General features: G+C 35.4%; 1 protein-coding gene across 2 annotated transcripts in view; it reads right to left on the bottom strand.

Moving 5' to 3' along the window:
- The window catches only part of RFC1 (replication factor C subunit 1), a 61,696-nt gene that overhangs the window by 18,957 nt on the left and 15,830 nt on the right, over positions 1-26,909 (bottom strand). For both annotated transcript variants that reach the window (XM_081054716.1, XM_081054717.1), the window contains exons 5-11: positions 12,608-12,840; positions 11,651-11,728; positions 7,977-8,054; positions 6,733-6,820; positions 5,583-5,863; positions 3,481-3,588; positions 360-539 (exon numbers count right to left, since the gene is read on the bottom strand). In XM_081054716.1, the coding sequence (XP_080910842.1) occupies positions 360-539; positions 3,481-3,588; positions 5,583-5,863; positions 6,733-6,820; positions 7,977-8,054; positions 11,651-11,728; positions 12,608-12,840 (1,046 nt within the window). The remainder of the gene's footprint in view (positions 1-359; positions 540-3,480; positions 3,589-5,582; positions 5,864-6,732; positions 6,821-7,976; positions 8,055-11,650; positions 11,729-12,607; positions 12,841-26,909) is intronic.

Genomic DNA, 26,909 nt, shown 5'->3' with positions numbered 1-26,909 from the left:
ACAGACGTAAGAGTTCCAATAAAAATCTTAAAACGGAGTCTACAGTGGCAAATATAGGAATATTCAGGACTAGAAGGAAACTGCATTTGCTTCTAGCTTCAAAAAAAGATTTAAATTAAAATACTACCCTAAGAAACTCAAGTAAACAGGAACTGTGCCTTCAATTGAAAAACCAAAATCCTGGGATCGAAGCCAGCAGCACTTCTGTGGAGAAGAAATAATGTAGGGAAGAAATTACTTTCCCGTTTTTTAATTCTCTTAACTCTGTGCAAAGGGCATGACTACTATAAATGGTCACATCAAGAGGCTGCCAAAAGCAGCAGGCTACTTCACTGCACTGAGAACAGAGCAGCACACACCTTATCACTCTTGGACTGTCCACCATCACGACCCATGACAAGGTAGTTTGTTTTCTTGCTGACATTTCCGGTTACTTTTCCTCCATAACGTTCAATTAGAGACTTGGCTTCATCTCTTTCAATGGACTCCAGCACTCCCGTGATTACAAATGTAAGGCCTTCCAAGCAATTTTCAGCTCCCTAAAACCCACAATGTTCAAACAGAGAGGAAATTACATGGTAGCTTTCCAAAGACATATTTGGCATCACAGCTGCAGGAAGTTGATTTTTCTCATTTGACATCATAAATAATCTCAGCATGAAAAATTTGCGGGAAATTTACAGCAAATAAGCAGAACCTGAAATTGAATCCTGTGAAATTCTTATGTAGGCTAACATTTAATGAACTTATAAAACCAGCAATGAAAAAATATACATTCAAATACAGTTAGCAAAGCTTATTAAAATTATCCATTCATACTATTTTCATTATTATTTTTTAAAAATATTTAAACTACTAGTTAATTTGGATAAACTAGACAGAATCCATCAACAGAAACTCTAGTTATTGTTAAGAAAGGAAAGCTTCAATTCTGAAAAGCAAAACAAGTATGAGCTCCTGCCCTTCTCTCTGGCTACTTGCTCTATGACAGTAAGTCTAACAACCTGTGCATAACATAAAGGCAAAATCACATTATCTCGTTTGGAAAGATAACTTGATAATACAAAAGACATTGGCCAAAGAGAGCTGGATGGTGGAGACATATAATCCTAGTTGAAATTGTGTGCAATTGTAGACTTTTTTAAATTTTTGCAATGGTTCAATAAAATGATACAACCAAGCAAAATGAAAATTATGTAAACTACTCCAAGTTACTTATTACCCTGAATAGAGTCGAGATCAACACAGACTTAAAACAGGCTTGAAGAGAAGCTAAACAACATTCAAAGACTTGTGCGATACAAGTTCAATCCTTCACCCTCCAGGTGAAGAATCTATCTTGGGGGGAATAAAAAAGCTACGAATCTGGTTGGAGAGAAAAGGTTTGACTAACTCTATCTCAAAGGTCCCTTTAAGCCTTCCGATTCTAGGATTGAAATGATCTTATCAACACTACAAGTACTTAAACTCAAATTCAAAATAACCTTATAAAACTCTACATGCAAGCCCCTATCCCACACCCCAAATCATCTATCATCTCCTGACCTATCACCCATTGTGGCTCTGAGTATCTTTTTACTTATCCAATCTCAGCACTTCTAACCTCCCTGCCAAATTCTTCCACTCTAGACCTCTCACTGCAGGACCAGCACACTACACAATATCGTCCTCTTCTCCCGCACTGTCCCCAAGGCCTTAGCTTCACGTGACCATCTCCTAAGGACATCACTCTGCCTGAAATACTCTCAAGCAGAGGCTTTCACATTTTGGACAAATGTTTCTCTAGCCTCCTATACAGCCCAATAACACTGTAAGGCTCATCCCCTCCCACTCTTTATTAGAGGAACTATTAATATCCATATGTGGTCTGAATCCCCTCCCCTCTACCATTCTCCCTTTCCAGTAGACCTACCCCATCAGCAAAAACCATGCTTTAAGTATCTACCTTAAAAATACTCATTATTTTCCCCCTAAAGCCCACTATCTCTTTGTAGCTAGACATCCGCTCTTTCCTCTCCCTTTCATAACCAAACTTATCAAAACTATTATGTACTTATGCTGCCTCCATTTTATCTCCTCCCATTCACTCTTCAACCCGCTTCCATCAGGCTCTGCCTCCACCATCCTATTAAAACTGCTCTTGCTGAGTGACTAAGGACCTTCATGTTACTAAATGCAGCGGACAACTGTCAGTCTCTAACTCAATTATGTAAAAAATACTCTCCTGCTCTCTGCTTCTGTGACAGCCCCCTATCAGACTTCTCTCCTACGCCTCTGGCTTCTTCTTAATCTTTGGGTTTTACCCTTCTTTAATTCAGGAAGAAGCCAGGCCTAAGCTGTCTTCTCTCATTCTGTACTATTATAATTTGCCAGACGACCCCAATCCCTTCAAACATTATCTGTAAGGCCCAAGGTTTACATCCCATTTTGAATTCTCTTCCGTGCCCCAGTCCTGCATATCTCATCTACTGCACATCTCCACGTGGAGAGCTCACCCGTATGTAAAGCACAGTACAGCGAACACAGAATCATCCTCTCCACAAACCAGCTCCGCCTCCAGTGGCTTTAGTATCCACTCAGCTGCTCACGCTGATAACCAGGAAATCATCCCTGACACTCATTCTTTCCCACTTCCCCCTTCCAATTATCACCAAGTTCTACAGATTTCACCTTTTCCACTGAAACTTATAATTTTTCAGCTCTTTCACTGCTACTACCCTAGACAAGTCCATATTACTTCTCATAACCTCTCCTAATTGATCTCCCTACATCTATTGCTACCACTGTACTCTATATATCAGCAGCCAGTGTTCATTTAAAAAAGCAAATCTGGTGATGTCATCCCCCCCTCATGACTCCTCTTAGGCAAAAGTCCTAACCATGTGGCCTTGCTTATATCTTGGCTTACTCCCACCCCTTGGTGACTACCGTGCAACGACTGTCTCGCTTTAGTTCCTCAAATATACCATGCAGGACCTTTTACCCCTTTGGGCATCACACATTCTGGTCCCTCTACCCAGATCACCATGCCATCACAACTCCTTCACAGCTGGTAAATCCCTTTCATTCCTCAAGTCTCCATTTCTATGTGATTTATTCTACACGCTTCACCCAGAGCCAGGTTCCTCTGTTATATTCTCTACGAGAATCCTCAGATTTTTCTCTTATGGCACATATATTACAATTTTAATTAAATAATAATTTACTTAAGGTCTCTTTCCTGAGTCACACTCCAAGTACCACGAAGGTAAAGAGCATTAGCCTTATAACTGCTGTGTGCCTTGATGTCCAGCCCTACTGGGGCTACCTGTTACTTAAAGGAACATTTTTCTAAGTATCAAGCAGTGATTCACAGTATGAATAAACATCTCTAATTCGTAAAGATAGTGACTGAAACTTTTCTGTTCATTTTAATTACTCTCTGCTGCTGTAAACAGAGAGAATACATATGTGGGCCCACAGAAGTGCTCACGCTTTTACCTTTGGTATTTCTTTGGAGCCCAGAGCTTTGGGACCTTCTCGATTTAAGTAACTTCGATAAGCTTGATAATTAGTGCGTCTCTTTTCAGAATCTTCAGGACTTATAGACTTTGGGGAGAGGAAAACGAAATTGAACAAAGTTATACAAAATTCATGTAAAATTAAAAATGCATATCAATAAATAAACATTAAGTCACTTCTGTATTTGGTCCTGAAATTCACATTTTTAGTACAAAGGCACTCCCCAATTTACAAATGTCTGGCTTATAAACAGCCCTGCATCAGCCCGTGGCAAACCTTTACACTCTCTCTAAATGCACATACCTTAGGGCAGATTAGATGCACATGCCAAGAAAAGAAATCAAGGGAGTGTATTTTATTTCAAAGATTCATATGCATTTTAAATTCTATTTCACAATGTATCCTTGTGTATTTTAAAGGAAAAAATAAATTTTTCCCCAAGTAAATTTGATCACACAAGAAGCTATCCTATGTTTATCCTATGGCTTTGCACACGCCTAAAACAACCTAAATGGCCCTATATCCCTGGGGTTATGAACATTACGGTCTGAGAATTAATGGCTTCATATAAACAGCCGACTCAAACAAGGGGCAAGCTTTACTCCAAAACGCAGCACATTCTATAGTCTACTATCCTCCCTTCTCTCCTATTTTAATCTCTCCTATTTCTCTCAGGAGATCTTCCCATGGTATGTCTCAGAAAATCTGGGGAAAATTTTTCAAACTATAAATCCCTGGACTCACTCCAAGTTTCTGATTCAGACACATGGAGTATGGTCAGGGCATGTGTATTTGGGGGAAAAACATCCTAGATAAATTCTGATTCAAGACCCACTACAATATGATCTCTACTGTTTTTCCCACTTCCTAACTTTGAAGCTCACCCATTTATAGTCAAAATTATTTGACCAAAATAGATTGAACTTATTAAATAGACTGATGTTCTCAAAACTGCTCAACTAAAAGTTCTCTGAGTCATTTCTATTCCAACTTTGAAAACTACAGTGAAGAGGAGCAATATCACTTAAAGATTTCTTCTCTTGTAATAGACAAGCCTTTATAAACTGAACATGTTTAGGGTACACGATGAAAAACATTCATTGACCAAGTAAGTATTTAGTGAAGAAAAATCTGAGTCCAAAAAGTTATTTGTTCCCTTTAGCATATTTATGAGCAATGACCACAAACAAAAGAAAAGCATCTTGAAATCATCACCATTTCACTGGTCTGCACTAAAAAAGAATGGTAATAAGCAGTTAAAAGAGACAATATGCAGCTTTTAATTCTAAGTGCCTAGGAGACTTACAGGAATTGTGGTTTCTCATTATGACTCTAAGGTGGTTCCAAATTGGAGACTCTAAGAAACCATTCACTTCTCAAATATACATGAAAACACAGAAAACTTTTAACAACCATTCTGCAATATTTTACTGTTTTTTTCCTTTGAAAATAATTTCAACATTGTTATGCAAGAGCAAAAAGGAATACATTTAGGACAAATACAAATAATTATTTTAATAATAATAGCAAAAACTTATATAGCACTTATTACATACCAGGCATCGTTCTAACTGGTTTTTATTATTACATCTACTGTACAAATGAGGGGAGCAAAGCAGAGAGAAGGGAGGTAACCAGACCAGATCAGTGGCAAGACTATGATCTGACATGCTCCACAGACCATGTCAGAGACACATGTTATACTGCTCTTTTTGGCCTCAAAAGACCTAAGTTCACAGCTGGCTCTGCCACTTATCAGCTGGATAATCTTGTAAAAGTTACTTAGACTCTTTCAGCCCATTTCCTCATCTTCAAAAGTTGAGTAATAAAAGCATCTCACAGTGTTGTTGTGAAGGTTACATGAGATGCTATTTGTTTTAGCACAATATCTGGTACACAGTAGCACTTAATTATACTGGCTAATTTAACTATATTAATAACCTATGTTCTGCAACAACATCTATATAAGACTGCATCTTAAAAGTACTACAATGACTCACAAAGTTAGAAATAAACTTGAAAACAATCAAACCCAGATCAACACATAGCCCCAACATGATACAGTTCTGGGAAATTTTTACCTCTTTTTTAGCTGGAGAGCTTTTGGTTTTCTTAGGAGTTCTTGTCTCTTTCAATTCAATGGCATTTTCTTTTCTTTTTGAGGCCACAGGCTCTGTTTCTTTAGAAAAACTCTCTTGTTTTTTTTTCAAACGTGCCACCGTGGAACTAGCTTTAGGAGAAGTTTCTCCTATTTTGTGAGCTGATGACTTGGAATGGTGCTGAGATTCTTTAGAACTTTCACATTTAGTTTGCTTCTTAGGACTATAGTTCTTTCTTTCATCCAGAAATTGCTCTGTTTTTACTAGGGAGAAAGAAAAGATTATGATTGTTGTTTTTGGAAAATGATACCCAATATCAAGATTGTTTTTCGATTTGTCCACTAAGTAATCTCAGTAATGCACAATGTCCTATAGTGATTTAATAATATTTATATTAAGATTTTAATTCTTTATACATTTAAAAAAATTAAACGTCTGCATATTACTTTTTGGAAAGCCAGATCAAATTAAGGCATCTGTGTTTTTAAAAATTACTCATTAATTGGAATAATGTGGTAAACTTCATCCAAGAACATGGACTTGATTCCACAGATAATCGTCAATGACCTGAAATTTGCACAGAGAAAACTAACTAGAATATGTCACACAAAATACTTTTTGTAATATAGTCTTTTTGTAATATAGAAAACCCCAAATCTTGAGATTTCAAGACTAAAAGGTACTACACGAACAGACTTACTTCTAGGGTTAAGACCGTCTGTACTAGCAGATGGTTAGATATCAGGACCACTAAAAAATAAAACCTATAGACAATCAGCAGGAGAGACTCACATGACCTGGACAACTATCATTCAACTCTATGAGCTTGAAATATCTAGTTCTTCGTCTTCACATATTGAAGTCTACACGTTACACTACACTTAAATTAACATGAAGCCAAGAGCTGTAATACATTTCTCACAATAATCATAGGGCAGGGAGGCATCCCATACCAGCTAATACCTGTTGAAGAGCTTTCAAAGTATCTGAGCAGAACATGCTCTAATATCCTGTGAAATAATGTCTACCTAACAATACAGGCAATTATTGAATAGAGTATTTGAAAAAGGTTACCATGAATTTTCTTCTATAAAGATAAATGTTCCAGTTTATTTTTTTCTGCTTATATTACCTTTATAGGGAGATTTACATTTTTCTGCTTTACTTAAATTGGCTTGGACAGATGAAAACGTTTCTCTCTCTTCTGGGTCCTTTTGAACCTAAGAAAATTTTAAAAGTGTCAAATGTGACAAACAAGAGGAAAACTATTATCACAAAATATGTTGTTAAAATTGACCCAAGTTTTTATTTTAAAATTAAGGGCTACCTTCCAAAATAGTAAGACAATACAATAAATTTTCATTCATTCATCCATCCATGAGATTTCTGGGGCAAATGAAGCATATTTCATTATTTTTAATTTTACAGGTGGGGAAACAGATTGAAAGAGCATAAAAAATACATCAACAAAAAATTATCCTAGTTCTTCCCAACTTGTGAGCCTACAATTTGAAACCTTGTTTCAATCCTCAAACTGTTAGCATTATGAGGTTAAAAACTAAAAAATCTAAACCCAAACGACTAAATTAAAAACAATCTAGAGCTCAAAAGAAAAAAAAGAGAGCACTTTTTCTAAAGAGAAAAAAAATATCTACTCTCTCTCCACCGCTCCCTCAAAATGATGTCTTACAAAGAGGTCACAAGTTGGGGTGTGTGACACGGTATTTTTTAAAGATAATTATAATTTAAATGCCTCTAGCTGTAAGGCTTTTCAAATGACAAAGTCCCCACCACCTTATACGTTTTATATCTGAGCTGCTAGAGAATCTTTTAAAATAGTCGATATTGATACTGACAATATTTAACAGAATGTGACTCAAAATAAATAAGTCTAACATTTTGGAGATCAAGTGCTTAAAAAAAATCTTGATGTTTTTAAAGATTCCCCAAAATACACTCATTATCATGTGAGACTGTCATAATACAGATCTCAAGGTTAACTAATTACAAATAGCAAAAGCATGCTTCCCAAAATGATATTAATGTATCAGTTCTTAGGTTCCACAGGAATCTTTGTAAGTATTCTCTGAAAAAGTCCATCAGAACCCCTTTGTGAAAGAGAGAAAGTAAAACTTGCAACTCATTATTTTGTGAAGAAGGAGGGGTTCTGGTTGGCTTTGGCTCTACCAGTCTTCTTTTGGGAAGAGTTAAGTTTCTCAATGAGCTTTTCCAAAACCATTTTTGGGAAATAATTGAGCTTGTTTCTGTAAGAGTTACTCATGCTTCTCTCTCCGGAGCCTAGAATACACAGGTATGTAGGGGAACACTGATCTGTACTGTATATTCAGAGTACAAAGAGCCCAGTAAAAACACCACCTTTTTGTTCTTAGGTTCTTCATCCAACATGGCTAATGTTCTGGCAAACTCTTCATCTTCATGCAGTTGTCTCTCTAGCTGTAAAAAGTGTCAACACAGTGAGTTGCTTTTTTTCTTTTTGTAAGTGAAAGTTTTTAAATGTTTGATTCATGATACTTAGAAGAAACTAGAAAACATTTTCCAGGAACTAATGACATTTTTCCATTTAATATTAACAGTTAAGTATCACAGGTTTGTTTCACTAAGTCGTATTAGATTTCAGAACAAATATTTCTAGTTTTACAGGCATGACAGACAAATTGAGCATATTTTTAAAGCCTATTTCTCACTTATAAATTTTGAAATCTATACTTTTTTCTTAATGGTCCCAATGCAAAACATAACAGGTCTTCTATTTCTATTTATGTGAAACTCTAGAAAAAGCTCTGTAAAGAATCTCATCTTAATAGAAAAACAACAGTCTAGAGGGCACAAAAAAGAGTAAATGTTAAGAAATCAAGAAAGTTATTATTGTCTTTGCACACAATAGTTAAGATATACACAAATATAACTATCACTTATAACATCGAACTCCTATTTTCATCTAATTCAAATGTTTTAATTTCTGAAAATGTTAAGTCATATCTGAAGTTTTCCTAACATGCTAATGGTAGCACAGTCTTGTTAATCTCACTGTTATTTTCAAATGTTTTCACTTTCAGCAAAATGGAACTCTTACAGAAAAGAATGTGTACGAGTGGAATGCATTTCTCATTATAAACTAAATGGTTTTATACCCCTTGATAAAATGGCCTAATGTAATATCGAACAAAGGCATCCCTATATTATTCAAACAAATGGAAGGACTTCAAATATCCACTCAGTCCTAAAAAGGCTTGGAAATTGGCCTAAGTCTGATAAGAACACAGTAACCAAGCCTTTTCTTGTTTATAAAATGAACTAATCAAGTTACTCAGAACTATAAGCAAGTCAGACAGATGAACATCAATATACCGTGTGCTAATATTTCCTTACCGTAACTGAACTACACATCTAACTGCTAAAAACAAGATGAAAGTCTTCATCACAAAAAGGTCCTTTGAACTCTAAAACTCCAGTGGCCCTGCAGGGATTTCTGGTTGAACCTTATACCATTTTTTCAAAATTTCACACTATATAGTATGCTTCTAGTAAAGAGGATTCTAGATGTTTTAGATGACAGAAGAAATTTAAATACTTCCATAAGAAATTCATTATTGGTGATTATAGAATCATGTGATCAAAAGTCCTGCATTTTAATACAATGTATAGTGTAACAGATGGTTTTTAACACAGCTGTCTACAGACTGACTTACTAATTTAGATACTAGACACACACTAAATGAATAAACAAAGAGGTGAAAGTGAGAGGGAAAAGAAGTAGAATAAAGGAACTTAATATATATTAAGAGGTATAATTAGAAAAGATGTCATCAGTCACTAACACCCTAAAGTTCTTCATCAGACTAATAAACTACCCAAACAAGATTCTGAAAGAAGGTGATAGAAGGGAAAAAATAGGGAATTGTGATAGAGTGCTACACCTGATTTGGAAATGATGGGGTACGCCTCCATATTTGGGACAGATAAGGAGAAGTCAGGTCCCTAAAAATTATTATACTTCGCAATTTTACCCAGGCCATCTGTGCTATCTTGAGTCGTGTGGATGCTTAGTCCATAGTTTATGTAATTCAGTGTAATCAAATAAGATAGAAAAAATTTTGAAAACACGAACTATAAAGTGTCGAATTAATAAAATGTGAAAAAAATCAGATATATTCTAGAAGACTGGAATACTATTCTCTTGCAACAATATGCCAAGCACTAAAATGAGCGGCGATGTCACAATAGTGGAGAGAGACGTACACAGCTCTGGTGGGTGGAGTTTACAGCCCATATATATATAAATAAAGACACTCAAATAGTAATTATAACAAATATTAATAGTAGCTACACAATGGGGTATGACAGAATATATAGGAGGGATTTCTATTATAGTTTAGGGAATATGAGAAAGTGACAGTTAAGCTAATAAACAGGGACTGTGTTCAAACAGTAGGTACCAAGGTCTGGAGCCTCTAACAGGGATGAACACTCCTCCTTGAAATGCTTTCTTCATTTGTTTTCCATAAAATACCAAGCTTTCCTCATTTCCCTAGTCCACTAGCTACTCTTTCTTAAATCTCCTTTACTGGGTCATCCATCTTCCTCTTCCTGACCTCTAAATGTTACCAGTGCCCCAGAACTCAATCCTGACACTTCTCTATTTATATTCTTGCCCCATGATCTCATCCAGTTACACAAGTTTTTATACACCATTCAAATTCTAGTGATTCCCAAATATGCTTCTTCAGCTTAGACCTCGCCCCTGGGCTGTGGATTCCACTATCAAACCACCCACTTTGTACGTCCATTTGAAGCCTTATTTGGCATCTCAAACTTAACATGTCCAAAACAGACGTCTTGATTTCTCTGTACCAGTGCTCCAGTCTTAATAAATGGTATCACCACTCATTCCGCTGGTCAGCCAAACGTCATGGAGTCATCTTTGAATCTTCTTTTTCCCTCATACCTTATATCCGATCTATCAACAACTGCTTGAAGGTTGCACCTGCAAAGCACAGGTTCTGACTTCTCACTGTCTCTGCTGTTCCCACCTTGATGCGAGCCCACATCATCTCTCGCCTACCGACCGTAACAGTCTCCAAACTGATCTGCCTTTGCTCTTGCCCACCATGGTTTATTAGCCTCACAGCAGCCAGAATATTTTCTTTTAAGATCCATCAAGTCATGTCACTTATCTGTTCAACACTCCAATGGCTTCTCATCTCGGAGAGGCTAAAATCCAAAGTCCTTACCAGCCCAAGTCCTTTTGGTAGGTACTAGAGACCTGTCATGTCATGACTTACAGAATTTGCGGCTGGCCATTTCTCCAAACTCAACAAACTCAAACACTTCTTACTTAAGCATGCTTGCGCTTTCTAGTCTCTGTTTAGAGGAAAACTTCCTCCAGGTAGCCAGCCCATGGCTCACCATCATCACTTTGTTTTGTGCCCCAATGTCACTTCCTCAGAGTGGCCTTCCTGACCCCTGTTTAAAGTAAAATACTCATAACCCCATTGATCACCCCCAAACCATCTATCCGTTTGCTTTTCTTCACAGCACTTATAATGACCTGACATATTTTTAAATGTGTTTTAATTGCAGTATCCTTAACAGCTAGAACTGTGCCACTCACTCAGTAAGCTCTCAACAAATACTTACTGAATATAGGTTTACTGCTCAAAAGAGCACTATGAATTGGAAACAGACTTAGGGATCATCAGCATATATGTACTAATTAAAGCCACAAGAGTGGATGAGATTATCCACAGTGAAAAGAGATATGATCAAATTAAATTATTTTAACTATGCTAAAGGAGGCTTCCATTTAAAGAAATTTAATAATGTCTCTAAATAAATAATTATCCTCTGTTCTCATCATTTATATAAATTTAGATTCTTATGTATTAGATTTTAACTAATTTTACATGTAATTCTTACAATGGGGCTCAATCCAAAATTAGACTAGCACACTCCTGATTGTTTGCCTGGACAGACTACATAAAAAGTCACAACATCACGTTGTTAATGATATCAGAACAAAATGGCAATACCTCCGCATCTTCATCAAGTTGTAATTGCTTGGCGATGGCCTCATCATTTAATCTGGAATCATCTGCATTTTGTGAAGTCTATATTTCAAAGAAAATCAAGCAATATCAGCATAAACTTAAGTTAAAAGCAAGGTGCTTTTTCTTCACGGTAACTGATTAACTATACCAATGAGAGGTAAGTGTATCACTAATGGCGTAGTCTCTGCACACCAGCCAGAAAAATCATGTTCATGACTACTCCCTGACCATATCAATTTCCTAGTGAGCAAGTATCTTCAGAGAGATGGTTTCACTTACTTCTACTGGAGTGTTTGAGAGAAGTACTAAAAAAGACAAAACCAAAGCACTGATGTCTTGGTTTGAGAAGTCGTCCAGGACATTGGCAAACCAACACGGGACAATGATTACATTGTCCTATGGAGGCACCAATGAAATCAATGAACACACACCATTTAGCAGGCTTTAACTTGGGAGGCTACTTTCACTATAGTTTATCTGTATTTCTGTTTCCTAAATTTCCAGAAAATGATGAATCCAACATCAGCCAAAATAAAGAATGTCAAAAGTGTAGTAGTATCATAGGCAAGCTACCGTATACTTGTAAGTTATGTACTTATGACTTCATTTGGGGACAAATTTATTGTCCAGTTTTGTCTGGCTGAGGTACCATTGGTAAATGAGTTTACGTTCTGAGTATTTAACTTAAATTCTAAGAAATACATTTTTTTCTATAATTTGAATGATCTTTTCCCACTTTCAAATGAACAAAATTAAATGTGTAATAAGCAAATTTCCTCATCCTCTAAAATGATGGCAATACATTTTACCCATAACCACAGGAAAATTATTTTAATCAGTAAAACATGTTGACCCATTACAATATCCAAATTGCTCCTCTTATTAGTAACAGTGAACGGGTAAACCCTGACTATTCTTGCTTGCATGCAGAACACTCACCTCTTTTCTCCTGCTTGCCACCATCTTCTTATCTGATCTTTGGACACTTCCAGTTCCAAAATAATCAAGCACTGATGTGGGGGTAAGTTTTATTGGTAATAAAGGCTTATTCTTGGTCTTAGTGTTTTCTTCATTCTTTTTCATGTTTGATGCTCCAAGATAACTATTTGTAGATCCTCCATTCTCTTTTGATTTAGAGGCTGTCTTCTTACACATAAAGTCGTCATCTTCATCTTAAATGCAATATAGCCAAATATTGTTTGATAAAACATCAATTCTAATTATATAAAGCAACCACTTCCACCAACTTCATAAAAAGTACACAGAGCTAATGATCTTTTTCTTCCTGAATTCAACTGTCATCCTCACATTTACCAGTGCCAAGTCTGTAAAACACTATTTCTCCCAATTACCACACAAAACATATTTATTTACTCATAATTTACTCATGCAACAAATAGTTATTGGGCACCCATCATGCGCTAGACACTGATGATACAGCAGCGAATAAAAAAGAACATAAAATCCCTGCCTTCATGGAGCTTGGGGTCTAGAAGGGGAAAGAGATCTATAAATAAATAAATATAGACTGCCAAGTTATAAGTGCTATGAAGAAAAGATAAAAGAGAAGGAAAGATTTAACTAGTAATGAAGGGTGCTCTTTTAGATAGAATGGTCAGGAAAAGTCTTTGATGAGCAACATTTGAACAGAACCCTGAAACGAAGATACCTCAGGCAAAAAAGTTCAATGAAAACTACAAGTGTAAAAGCCTCAATGTTTGAGTGCTTTAAGGTCACTGTGACTGCAGAACCATGAAGGGGGTACATCATAAGAGTTAAGGTGACAGAGGTAAGGGCCAAATCCTGAACGACTTTCTAGATCATGAAAAGAATTTTAGGTTTTATTACATAATGGGAATCCACTGGAGTAGTGTCAGCAGAGTAGTGAGTGATCCAACTTAAGTCATGTCCTTTAGAGCACACACTGCTGAAGGGTGAAAGCTGCTGCGGGGAGAGCATTTGGGAAGCTACTGTAATTCCAGAAGAAATGCAGAAGCCTTGGAAGAGGGTGGTATTTGCATAGGTGGTGAGAAGTTGTCAGAGTCTAGCTATACATTGAAGGTATACTATCTAGCAATAGCTAATTGTTAGAAATATCTAATTCATTTAAGATTTTAAACACTGTTTTGTTACATTTCATCTTTCTAAAAAATTTCCATAAAATACCTGTTTTTAAGTCTAAGCATTCATGAAAATGCTTAGATAATTAAAGACCTCCAAAATGTACGCAACACAGCCTCAATAAATTGTTTTCTTTGGTTCAGTGATTCACATGAGAAACAGCCTTTTGTTTGGCCTAACTACAACTCCAATCAAAAAAAAAAAATCTAAAAGGCGATCCTGAAGACCGGGTCACTGTGGGGGTGGGAGGGAGGGTTCACTTTATAGTCGGGGATACAAGGGGACCTTACATCCATCTATCAACAAGCGCTTGAAGGTTGCACCTGCAAAGCACAGGTTCTGACTTCTCACTGCCTCTGCTGTTACCACCCTGGTGCGAGCCCACATCATCTCTCGCCTACTGTGTTTCCCCGAAAATAAGACCCAGCCAGACAACCAGCTCCAATGCGTCTTTTGGAGCAAAAATTAATATAAGACCCAGTCTTATTTTACTGTCATATAAGACCCGGTCTTATAGACCTGGTCTTTATAATACACTATAACATAATGTAACGTAACGTAACGTAACATAACGTAACGTAATATAATATAATACCGGGTCTTAATACCAGTTTGCTCCGAAAGATGCCTTAGAGCTGATTGTCCGGCTAGGTCTTATTTTTGGGGAAACACAGTACCTACCATAACAGTCTCCAAACTGATCTGCTTTTGCTCTTGCCCCACCATGGTTTATTCGTCTTCACTGCAGCCGGAATAATTTTTAAGATCCATCAAGTCATGTCACTTATCTATTCAAGAAAAAGGGTCTTCTCTATTTATATTCTCTCCCATGATTTCATCCAGTTATAGAGGTTTTTAGATACCACTGAAATTCTAGTGATTCCCAAATATGCATCTTCCTGTTACAAGTCAACTACTGTATTTTCTTGTTACAGTTCTTCCTTAATCACTCAAGAACTTCCTTGCCACCTATAATATTGTATCTCTCCTTAAGAACTTAATTCAGACAATATCAATCACTCTTGAGTTGGGTCTTACTTCCTCTCAAGTACCCTTTCACCCAACCATGAGCCCAGGGCTGTATGTACTGGGACTGTGCTATTCCTACACGGCTGCCATCTCAAACATGAAAGTAACACGAGATATATAAAAATCAAAAAGGATGAAGCCTTATGTTCTAATTATTACATTTATATTAAAATGAAACTACAAACTTTACAAAACAAACTTACAGGTTTCTGATTACGAAATGTAAAAGTAATCCACCATTTCAAAGCCAAGAGTGTACTAGACATCTCTTGAAGATGCCCATACAGTTCACTACAAACCCACTTTCCCCAGAACTTACACCTCACCACACCCCCCAAGGGCCTCCAACAATCAGAGCTACATTATGGATATACTTATTAGGTGGTGGCTCCTTACTTCTCACCACAACCAACTGGACCAGGAGTGGACACTTACTCAATGTGGGGCCAATCTTATCTTTGATCCAGTTTGCTGAACTAACATGTATAAACTAAGGTGCTAAATAAAGGTTTATTCCTCCATTCAATGAGATACAGCAATGACCTTCTAGTAAATTCCCTGTTTTGCTTACAATAAGCTAAGTTTTTTTCTTAACCTGTAAAAAGATTTTAAAGCACTGCTTTACTATCTTCAACTACAGTCAATCTACCTTGAAGCTTAATTAAAAATGCATCCATACCCATAGATAAGAGAACAAGCTGATGGTTGCCAAAGGGGAGATAGGAACAAAAACAAAAATTGAAAAATCCAGATAATAATCCAGAATTTCAGCTTATTCTTTCTGGAAAATCAGACACTCTTTTGAAGAAAAAAAAAATTCACTCATAAATCTTCCTAAGCATATCCAAGGCTTGTTATACTTAACCAGATTTTAGTTCAACCCTATGTTAACGAGAGTTGGAAGACTGACTAGGTTCAGTCACTCGTATGTTCTTGTTACTTGACAACCAGTCCTCCACCTCTATCAGAAGTAGAAAAGGTGTCTGATTCAGTGGCTTTGGAAAGGCTAAGGGACATTATCACATTCCACTTCAGCATAACAGCCACATGAATCAGCCACAATAGTCCTAATTACCATTGAGAATGTAACCTGAAACTCCTTTTCTTTTCTCAAAAATAATATAATGAATTAATATAGTATAGGAATCCAAAGTTTTTTTTTATAATTTATGGCTGGTCTAGTTGAAAGCTCTAGACTAGCTAATCTGTAGCATAACAAAACTAGTAACATTCAACAACAAACTTTTCCACATAGAAGTCAAATTATGCAAAACGCCCTTAAAAAGGAGATTCAAAACAAAACGACATTGCTAATATCCTGGCTTTAATAAAAAGAATAAGAAAATCACCAAACTGGAACATCCTAAGTATAGACAACCAATACATCTCTCCTTAGGCAGTAAGTGCAAATTAAAAGCATATCCAGTGTATATAAGATTTCTAATCTTATCTGAGAGCTTATTACATTTTATAATTTTTATTTGGTTTGCTTTAAGTTCAACATCTGTACTTGTGGGCAGGAGGGATCCTTAATGGAGAAAGAACGAAATTAAATTGTCTCTGTTAAATGACAGCCCTCTATTAGTTTTTTCCCCCACTTTAAAAATTCCAAAAGCACTAACATTCATTTCCACTACACTTAGCTATAAGCAGTATGACAGAAAATCCCAGAATTGAGTAGTCCAAGTCAACTACTGTGTTTTCCTATTACAGTTCTTCCTTAATCACTCAAGAACTTCCTTGCTACCTAAAATATTGTATCTGTCCTTAAGAACTTAATTCAGACAATATCAATCACTGCCTCAGAAAGGAAAACAATAGTATTGTAGATATTTGCAAACCCCTGGCTTAACTCTTTCTCCAGTGATCTCACAAATATTTGCAAGTAACAGATTAGCATCAATTTTAGTGACATCAAGAATTTCCAAGGATATCAAATTTAAAAGATTGTTGGCAAGAGTGTAGGGATACGGGACCATCATATAAATAACAGATAATAAGTCAATTTCTAAAAATCTTCATGGGGGACAATCTTGCAGTATGTATCGAAGCCTTATATATGCACACCCATTAAATGGACCCAGCAATTCCACTTCTAAGAACTTAGTAATAAATAAACAAGTACACAAAGATATGTGTACGTACAGAAATGCTTATTTATCACCACATTGGTTCATTCAAAAGTATGGAGAACCGACTGCAAGAGGGCAAAAAAAGGGTAAAGAGAAAGCTAAGTTTATAGACAAAAAGATAGCCTCAAATATAACAAGGGCACCGGAGATAAAAATAAGTGAATGTTTTTTATAAAATGGCAAAACAAACAACCTAAATATCTATTAATATGTTTAGCCATATAATGGAATCCTATGCAGTAACAGAAATTATAATTTATATCCATATTCACTGACATAAAGGTTTAAGTGACAATAGGAAGTAACCTAATGGGATGTTTAATTACAAATTTATACTTATCTATACATTTACATTCACATTCAAAGATTTGAAAAAAATCAATAAAATGTTAATTTTTATCTCTGGATAGGAGATTATGAATGATTTTTCATTTTTTTCTTCCTATATTTTTAATCTGTATATTATACTTTTCTTTCTTTTTAATCTCCATCTAGTATTTTACAACAAATTGACTATTTCCTAGAAACCCTCTGACACCTTAGCTTTCTGAAACAGAAAAGGCTTGCCTTTGGTTTCTCCCTCCTTTCCACTTTTCTTTGCTTATTTTCATATTGTCAGAATCTATACTAATTCTGTCCCTAGAATCAGAGATTTCATGGTATTTTTTAATATAATACTATTAATAATAGTTATTATTGAGCATTAAACTACATGCCACATGCTACTGTCTCTATAGTATGGCTTCTGAACTAGTTAGCTCTTCATATTGCAAAGACTATAACAATATCTTACGGAGAAAGACGGCAAAATGAGCCAAGGATTAGAAACATGCAACTAGCTGCTTGCAAAAGACAGTATTTAGCAGGTGTTGCTGTGACCATGCTATTATTTTACGATACTACACAATGTAGAGATTAACATTCCAAATAAAATTAGGTTTGTTTTTCCTTTTTTTTTTAATACATTTGTTCTTCTTTTCTAATGAACCTAAAGGTCTGCCTGCCTTGTCAGAAGCCAAAGGCAAAATGTGTTCTTTTCTCTCCAGAAATTTGCAATAAATAGAAAATAAATCTAAGTCATATTTCTGAGATCTAGTTGAAAACGTTTGGCACTGAAGACTCAGAATTTCCCTTGAGATGATCTGTCTCCTTATAAAAACACATAACTACAAATGTGGTAATAATCACCAAGTAAACTAGCATTATCCAACATACAGCGGAGGAAGTGCCTGGGAGAGAAGATTGCTTTGCCATTCCGAGTTAGATACGTTCACTTATTTAGAAGGGTAACAAATAAAACAGAAAAAAATAATGTGCAGATCCATATAAAAATCTATTTACAAGCCAAGAAGGAAAAACCAATCTAATTCTGGAATTCACACTACTGAAAATTTGGGATTCTGATTTTCTTTCCTTCGGTCTGGAATACACAGAAACCAAATTAATGGAGACCACACTAGGGAGATCTGGTTACAGAGATTAAAAGGGATTTACTTAGCAACAACTCAAAACCTAAAAAAAAAGGAATCTGAGTGTTTAGAGCCTTTTTCTACAAAGTTCCTTTTCAAAGTTCCTTGAGTCAAAAACGCAGTGTCATTTTCGTTTTGGAAGTAGAGAAACGTTTATGCACATGCTAAGTCTTAAATAAGCATCTGTTAAGTACGTGTATGGAAGAGAAAGTAAATATACCATCTTTGCACCGTTTACGTGGTGAATCAGACATCATATACCTCAGTATAATGAAATAAAACTGCTAAGACTGTTCTCCTTTGATCAAGAAACTAGAGATCTCATGATTCATTACCAATAAATCATCTGAGAATCAAATGGAGTCATAATTATATTTTAAAAACAAAACTATTTTATCTAGTTCTATTACATCTAGTGAGGTGAGTAATGATAAATCTTGAAAAAAATACTTCCTTGTGCTTTGATGTTATCCCTCACATAGGTGCTGAGTCCCCACCAGTCATGGTTTCAGTTATTAAGAAAATACAACACACGAGGAGAAAGTGGACCATTTTACCATTTACTCCCCTCCTTCCTCCACCTCCACTAGATCTCACAGAAAAAGAAAAAGTGGGGGGATAAAGGCTTGGACAATTGGCCACAGGTATATTACCCAGAGCTTCTTAAAATTCTAAGGCATGAGAAGCGCAATATAAGGAAAGCTGACTGGCCAGAGAGTTAAGGGAGTGGTTCAGCAGCGCAATTCCCTACTTCCATTCACATACCTCTTCTCTACATGTGAGAGGAGATAACGCTGCTGGTCTCAGTATTGAAGCCTAGTATAAGTTAACCTGTATAAGTTACCTGTATAAGTTATTTTGTTAGTAATTAATGACATTTTAGTAACATAATCCCACTTCCTTGGCAGTCTAGAATACAATCCTGGGTTGCTTATATTTTCACAAGTGCCTGACAGCAAAGTACCTGTCACCAGAACAACAGTCTGTTTATTTTTAAAGATGTTTCAGAACATCAATAATTATTCCAGATACTCTAGTGCTTCATTATTCATTGTGTCCTTTTCAATTTTCCCCCTCCACAGGCCACTTAACTTTTTTCAGGTCTCATAAGATGCACTATTGACAGGGACTGAAGAACAAACTGGCCAGAAAAGATTCTAGGAGCACTTAGCTCTTAGTCAATGTGAATTTGTGGATAAAATTGCTAAAGCAGTACCACCGACCTTTGATTCATAATATAAAATGGGAGAAGTCTCTAAAGATTAAAGAGGAGAAATAGAGTCCTAATTCTCAAAAACAGAAATAAAGAAGAGGGAAGGTTTGGTGACAATTCTGTGCAATAAAACCAGAGCAAATCAAAAGGAGAGCATTCAACAGAAGCAGACAGAGATTCAGTGCGAGTAAACTGTGTTGGCCTAAGCCCTTACGAGTCGTTATACTAGTAGGTTAGATGAGTACTAGAACAAGGGGTGTCTGGACACCCACCGAATTCTCTTCAGTGAGGCTACTGCAGGGTTTCTAACCTCTGCATTACTGACATTTCAGTCAAATAATTACTTGTGGGGAGCTCTCCCCCACACTGTAGGATATTTAGTAGCATCTCTGGTCTCTTCCACAGTACCCACCAGTTGTGACGACCTAAAATGTCTCCAGATACTGTAAAGGTCTCCTGGGAAGCGAAATCATCCTTGATTGAGAGGCACTGATTTATGGCAAGACGGAGAAATACAGGATAAGTAACAGTGTTTCCAAGATTTATAAGCAGTAATTGAACAGTTATTCATAAGAAATTCAACTGTTATTATTTGGGTGCTGATAAGGGGTTATGTCAATTTTGTAAAAGTTTATTTGTCCCTTAACACTAAACAATTTTCCTAATGATTCAGAAAAATATAAAGACAGGTTTATCAAATTTGTAGAAGATATGAAATCAGACAATATGAGAAAAATAAGTGGATGAAGGACATCCAAAGAACTATTGGATTTTTCCACAGTGACGCTTTATACCTTAGATTGAAAATTGCTTCTTTGAAAATAAGTTTTCTTAAAGTAAGTCAGCCCTAATATTACATTGTTTTGAAAATCAAATGAGACAGACATGAAATATAAGCCATATAATAAATAATGCTATTCCATTCTATGAAGTCACTAAAATGTGTTTTGAAAAAAATTTACAGTAGTATACAATATAAAATTTATGTTAACATCATTATGGCAGAATTCTCCCTGCCTGTCACTCTGGACACAGGTTTCAAATAAAGTAAGATTTCTATGCAGAAGATACTGTAATTAAGAAAACACAAGCTACAATACTCAATAGTATTAATCTGGTATAATCTATGAAAGCTTATAAATTGAATTTTTAAGTAGATCTTCTTCTTCTGTAAGTTAGAAAGTAATGAATAATGAATATGAAATAGCAGATTTCCAAACCTCCACATTATTCTCTATTTCTCGTATGTACAGTACCTAAATTTCCATGTTAAATCCTTCGAAAACCTTTCATATTTATCTCAAACTTCTCTTTCCTCCAGGAAATGTTTCCTGAACCTCCAAAATAAAAATTACCTCTCCGATGTCTGAATATCCTTGGAAGACATTTTTATTACCGTTTGTTAATTTTTTTCTTCTGTTATAATTTTTATATAAAAGGCTTAACTCCAACAGACTTTACGCCCTTGAAGACAGAACTAAGCTTCATTCTTTTATCTATTTCATAGATTGTCCTCTACACCATGGTGCACATACTTGTAAAGACATCACATGTTTGTTGAATAGTGAGAATTTAATATAGTTAAATAAAAGTATGCAAGTTTAACATAAAGAGATGACACAGAATCAAGATACAAAAGCCTGGACTCTAACAAGACAAAAACCTAAGGGTTTATTTCAGAAAGACATTTAATAAGGATAAGTGTAAAGTCCCTTTTCTGGACCTGAGAACTGGAAAAGTGCTGACTTAATAGTAGCATATGTTTAAAATATACATATACATATGGTATATGTGTGTATGTGTGCATATATATACACACACACATATAGTGCCCAAAAAATGTATACACATTTTAAGAAAGGAAAAAAGTACTAAAATTGTTAATATTCAATATATACCAATAACAAAAGATGAATACAAGTCACGTTTGACTTCTGCAATTACAAGTGGTACTCAGACTGGTTACCATTAGTGTCCACACACTTCTGATTACAGCGAACTACTGCTTGAGCACCTTTGACCAAAGTGTCCACTTGCACACATTTTTTTGGTGCTTTGATCCCTGCAATTAATAGTCAAAAGGAAAAGGAAAAGGAAAACGCTAGGCGCTGAGTTAGCCTCCTGAAAGCATTGTGCCATAAGCAGAAAGTGGAAGCCCCACTCTTCTCTTCATAATATAGGTGGATAAACTACATTCTTAAAATAAATACCACCTAATTTCAACAAATACTATTCCCTTTAAAGTGATCACCTTCTTCATTGTGAATTGCCCATTTATTAATAAATATATTATACTGCAATGAAGCATAAATATGTTCATATCAATAATCCAATATCCAAAATAGGAGTATGAGAAAAATTAAATACTATTAAATTCTATGCAGAATTTTAAAAGAATGAATTAGGGATCTTTCTGTATTTAAAGAAAGAAGGAAATGAGGCTGAGGGAGTGGGGAAGGAGAAGGAGTCAAAGACATGAAAAAGCAAGCTGCAAAAATTTTACAGTAACTTGCCACTCAAATAAAGAAATCCATGTGTGTATATATATATATATATATATACATATATATATATATGTTCAAATAAAGAAATCCATGTGTATATATATGTATATATATGTACACGTGTGTATGTATATAATTTTTATTTATATCATTATGTAAGGCTAAGGGATGGATGAGGGAATGGAACATTTTTATCTGAATTGTTTAATTCTTTTTCAGTGAGAATGTGTTAATGTGTTACTTAGGTAATTAAAATAATATAGACTACTCATCCTAAAAAATGCTCAGCTTAGTTTCCTTTATATAGAGTCTTAGTAAACAAATCAATATTAATTTATGAACAAGTTACGATCAAAGAAATACAATACACAGTTCTTAGTTTTCTCATTTCAATGAAATTTTTCTCTCTCAATCACTCTAGGTTTCCCTGAAAACATCTAAGAAAAGCTCTCTATCTTAGAATCTATTTTTATTTTTCTGGTATACAAAACTATATGTTTCTAAAAATTAGCAAAGAGAATGTTACACACCAATATATACCCAGTAATATTTTCTGTTACTATTTTCCCTAGTCATAGGTCACTGATATTACACAGTAACCTAGAGAACACCACATTCCCAATTTTTTCCCATTTAACATCCCCCAAATTATTATAACTTCAAGAGTACTAACTGCCTCTGGAATTATGTACTCAATTAAGATTACCGGTGATAAACAATTATCAATACAGGGAAAACCCCCACCATTTTCAACCAAACACCAGCCCCTGGTGAAACTAGGTAATAAAAGGTCATCTTCACCAAACAAAACTCAAGGTCTCTCACTTCATTAAACAGCTAAAAGTAATATATTTATCCAGTATAACAACTATTTTGGTTTTTACCAACCTACAAGAACACTTTACTGGAGTCAATTGTTAGCTATGAAGATATTTATAAGCAGTTTTTTCCTTTTACTGTAATTTCGGACAATGCAGTTAAAAGAGCTTTAAAAATCAGTAAGCAATATAAGACAGACTTAATTAAACAAAGTGATGATGGAAAATATGTCACAGAGTAAGTTTAAAAATCTGTATAATAATATAGACAAAAGAACTGTATAATAATACAAACAAAAGCACTTGAAATAGGTTTTTTCTAAATTAATTTCCTAAATGTTTCTCACTGTTTATAAAGCACTGCGCAACAGGAACAAATTGCAAGCCACATATGTAATTTAAAATTTTCTCAGAGCACATTAAAGTAAAAAGAAATAGGTGGAAATAATTTTAACAATATTTTATGTAACCCAATATATCCAAATCATTTTCATTTTAACATGTAATCAATACCAAAAAATTAATAAGACAACTTACTTTTTTTGTACTAAGTCTTTGAAATCTGTCTTTGAAATTTTATACTAACAACCCTCGCAATTTGGCTTAATCACATGTCAAGTGCTCAGCAGCCACAGGTAACTAGCAGTTCCCATAATGGACAGCACACATAACATCCATAACCTAAGTGAATCGAATACAATGTCCAAATATCTAAAGCACAGTTACATAATCAACAGAGAGCCCTAAGTACTTAGCTGAAGCAAGATGTCTTTAGCATAGTCTGTAAAGACAGATGTAGGTATACACTGAAGTCTAACCATAGTAACAATTAATACTTATTGAGTATTTACTATGTGCCAGACCTATTTTAAGTGCTTTTCAAGCATTATCTAACTTGATCATCAAAAAGGCCTCGATGTACGTACTAGTAATATCACCATTTTACAAACGAGGAAACTAAGACACAGGGAAGGTAAACAAAGATTTAACCAAGACGGTCTGACAAGAGCTCATCCTCTTAAACACTATACATGCTATACTGCAAGGAAAATAACCCAAATAACAAAGGTTGGTTTAAAAAAGATAAAATATGGAATAATAAAGCAAAAGTTACTTCTTTGGGAATGAACAGGTTTTTAAAATTGAATCATGTCACATAATCCTTCCCCACGAGAACCTCCAATCTCCTAATAAACAATACGATTTTAGGTTAAATTAAAAAATTTTAAACTATTATTACCACAAATACTTATTTAACCTTATACTGGTAATGTATTTATATTTACAAAGTGCATTATTCATGATCCAGTATTGAAAAATTGTAGTTTTAGCTTTAAAAAAGTAAAGAATCATAAAATAATTATTTTGAAGTGAAGAATTTTCCAGTTTGTGTATTACCTTCAAGAAGTTGCACTTTTATTTTCTGAAACTCATTATAGCTCTGATTTTATTATGCCAATTAATTGCAGGCTTCTTTCTAACAGTTCCAGTCTCTTTTACGAAGGGAAGAAAAAGGGCTTATTTTCCTCACCTATCATGTCAAAGAATAAAAAAAGTACAAAACAGGCAAGAAAAGAGCTAGCTTCTTTCCTATATCTCAATCCTAAGAAAAAGCAGAGTACTGTGTAATACTGAACATCATATTGGATGGGTACAAGGTACCCCAAGATTTTTAGCTAAAACAAGAGACAATGTTCACTTTCATAAGTACATGTCATCAGAAGAATGACATAAACATTGCCTATTTATAAAAATTTCAGGTAAAATGCTGGACATCTCTTCAGAAAATAACATTCAAAATACCTGGCCTGAAATAAACAATCCCATGTTAAAGAAAATCTGTGATTAGAGTTTAAATTGTCTGACTCTCCAGTGTACCTAAAAGACAAGACAACAGCGGTAATCCACAGTTGAAGGCCATGGTTGTCTGCACATTAACCATGGTGTCTCTGAATAGATCGATCCCATCACCTTTAGTTACATAATAAACCTATCAACATTGTTTTTAGTATCCCTCCTACATATTCAAAACTTCACAAAGGTTGCCAGATCTAAGAGGGGGGCCTCTTAGAGGAAGAATTCATTTGCACAATGTGCCTGAGCAGATATTTAGCAATAGAACAAAAAGGTTAAAGAGTTAATCTGCCACCTGCCATAATGAAGAAATAGCTCAGCTGACCAAAAATTTTACAGGTAGTATGTTCACATCACTTATCTTTCGATTATTTGAACAACTTTATCAAATAAATGTCTCAGAGAACCTACAAAGCTCATCTGCCGGCTTTTGTTTTTCTTTTTTCCTTTTGATTGCCTACTATTATATGTATCAGGCGCTGGGTCTGGCCCTTTTATAATCATCACCCCGTTAAGTCTTCCCAATAAGACTATGGAACTATTATTTCTATTTTAAAGAAAAGGAGAAAGACTCACTGAGCTTTAACCCAAAGTCACACAGTTGTTAGAAGGGAACCAAAGATGGACCCTCCAGGCAGGGCTTCTGACCTTCCAGTCTCAGGTTCCTTCTACAACACAAGTTTTTCCTTCGTGTTTCATTCCCTTCTTACAGACCAATTTATCTACCATGAGTACCTTCACACTCTCAAATAATTAGGTGAACTGTATGGTATGTGAATTATATCCTCAATAAAAACTGTTTTGTTTTGTTTTTAAAGAAGCTTAAGCATGCTAATAAAATCGACTCTTCAATTATCCTAATAATAGTAACCACAAGCAGCATGGCTGAATGAAGCCCATAAGTAATCCAAAAACCTAACCTGTAACTCATCTGTCAAAATGTTTACAGACAAGTCCTTTATGATTGCTAACTTAATTAAGACTCTCATTACTTCCTTCTAGATTACTATAAATGTCCTGACCTTCCTAATTATGGTTTCTCTACTCTCCATCCCACTCTGAATACTAGTAATCTAGCAATCACCCTTTTTAAAAAAATATTTTTTATTTAAACATAATTGGCATACTGTATCCTATTAGTTTCAGGTGTACATCACAGTGATTCGATATTTATAGACATTACAAAATGATCACCACAATAGGTCTCATTACCATGTCACTACACAGTTACTACAATATTATTGACATTTCCTATGCTGTACTTTCTATCCCATGCCTTATTTGTTTTATAATTGGAAGTCTGTACCTTTTAAATCTCTTCACCAATTTGTCTGCTGCCGATCCCTCCCCTAGCAATCACACTTGAATACTTTTTTAATCATGCCACAACTCTGTTAAAAAACTTTAATGGTTCCCTTTCCCTGATGTGTTAAGTCTAAATTCATCTGCCTCGCTTTCAAGATCTTCCCTAATCCGGCTCATCTACCTCCAGTACTCCTCTATAGGCAAGCCATCTCATCAGCGCCCTACGAACATACAAGCCTAGTGCTGAATGCTGTGTCTTAAATAACCCAGCCTGTAACTGACATGTTCTTCCCCTCCAGCACTGCTCACCCATCAAGGGTGGGATCAAATCTTAGCCTCTCCATCAAGCCCTCTCCCTGACCGGTGCATAGTGCAGCCTTTGGCAACTCCTCTAGTTCTCGGAGCCTTCAGTCATCATTTACATCCCCAGCCCCGAGTATCTGGGACATAAAAGACATTCAATAAATGTTTGTTGAATGTAAGTTGTGACATGTTATGTCAAAATAATGTGGCTTTTACCCTATCTCTTCAGACCAGGTGTATTCAATATAAGTAGTAGAGTGCAAAAATAATGGTTTCAGAGGTTCTCCTCAATATGAACAAACAAATGCGGTATCAGATGCTCTCATGGCTCCTTCGAGCATTTCTATATAGTAATCGCTTCAATAGGCTCTGTGAGTTTGAAGATTAATATAGCTGACCTTTTATTCCTGTTATGGTCTCCTGTGAGAGTTAACAATGCTAGAATCAAAATGACTTTATAACAAATGGATCTGAGTTTTTTCCTAAGACGACA

Source organism: Rhinolophus hipposideros (genome assembly GCF_964194185.1).
Source record: "Rhinolophus hipposideros genome assembly, chromosome: 1".
Taxonomy (NCBI): Eukaryota; Metazoa; Chordata; class Mammalia; order Chiroptera; family Rhinolophidae; genus Rhinolophus; species Rhinolophus hipposideros.
Note: the sequence above shows the minus strand (reverse complement) of the source record. Positions and strands in the feature narration are given on the sequence as shown.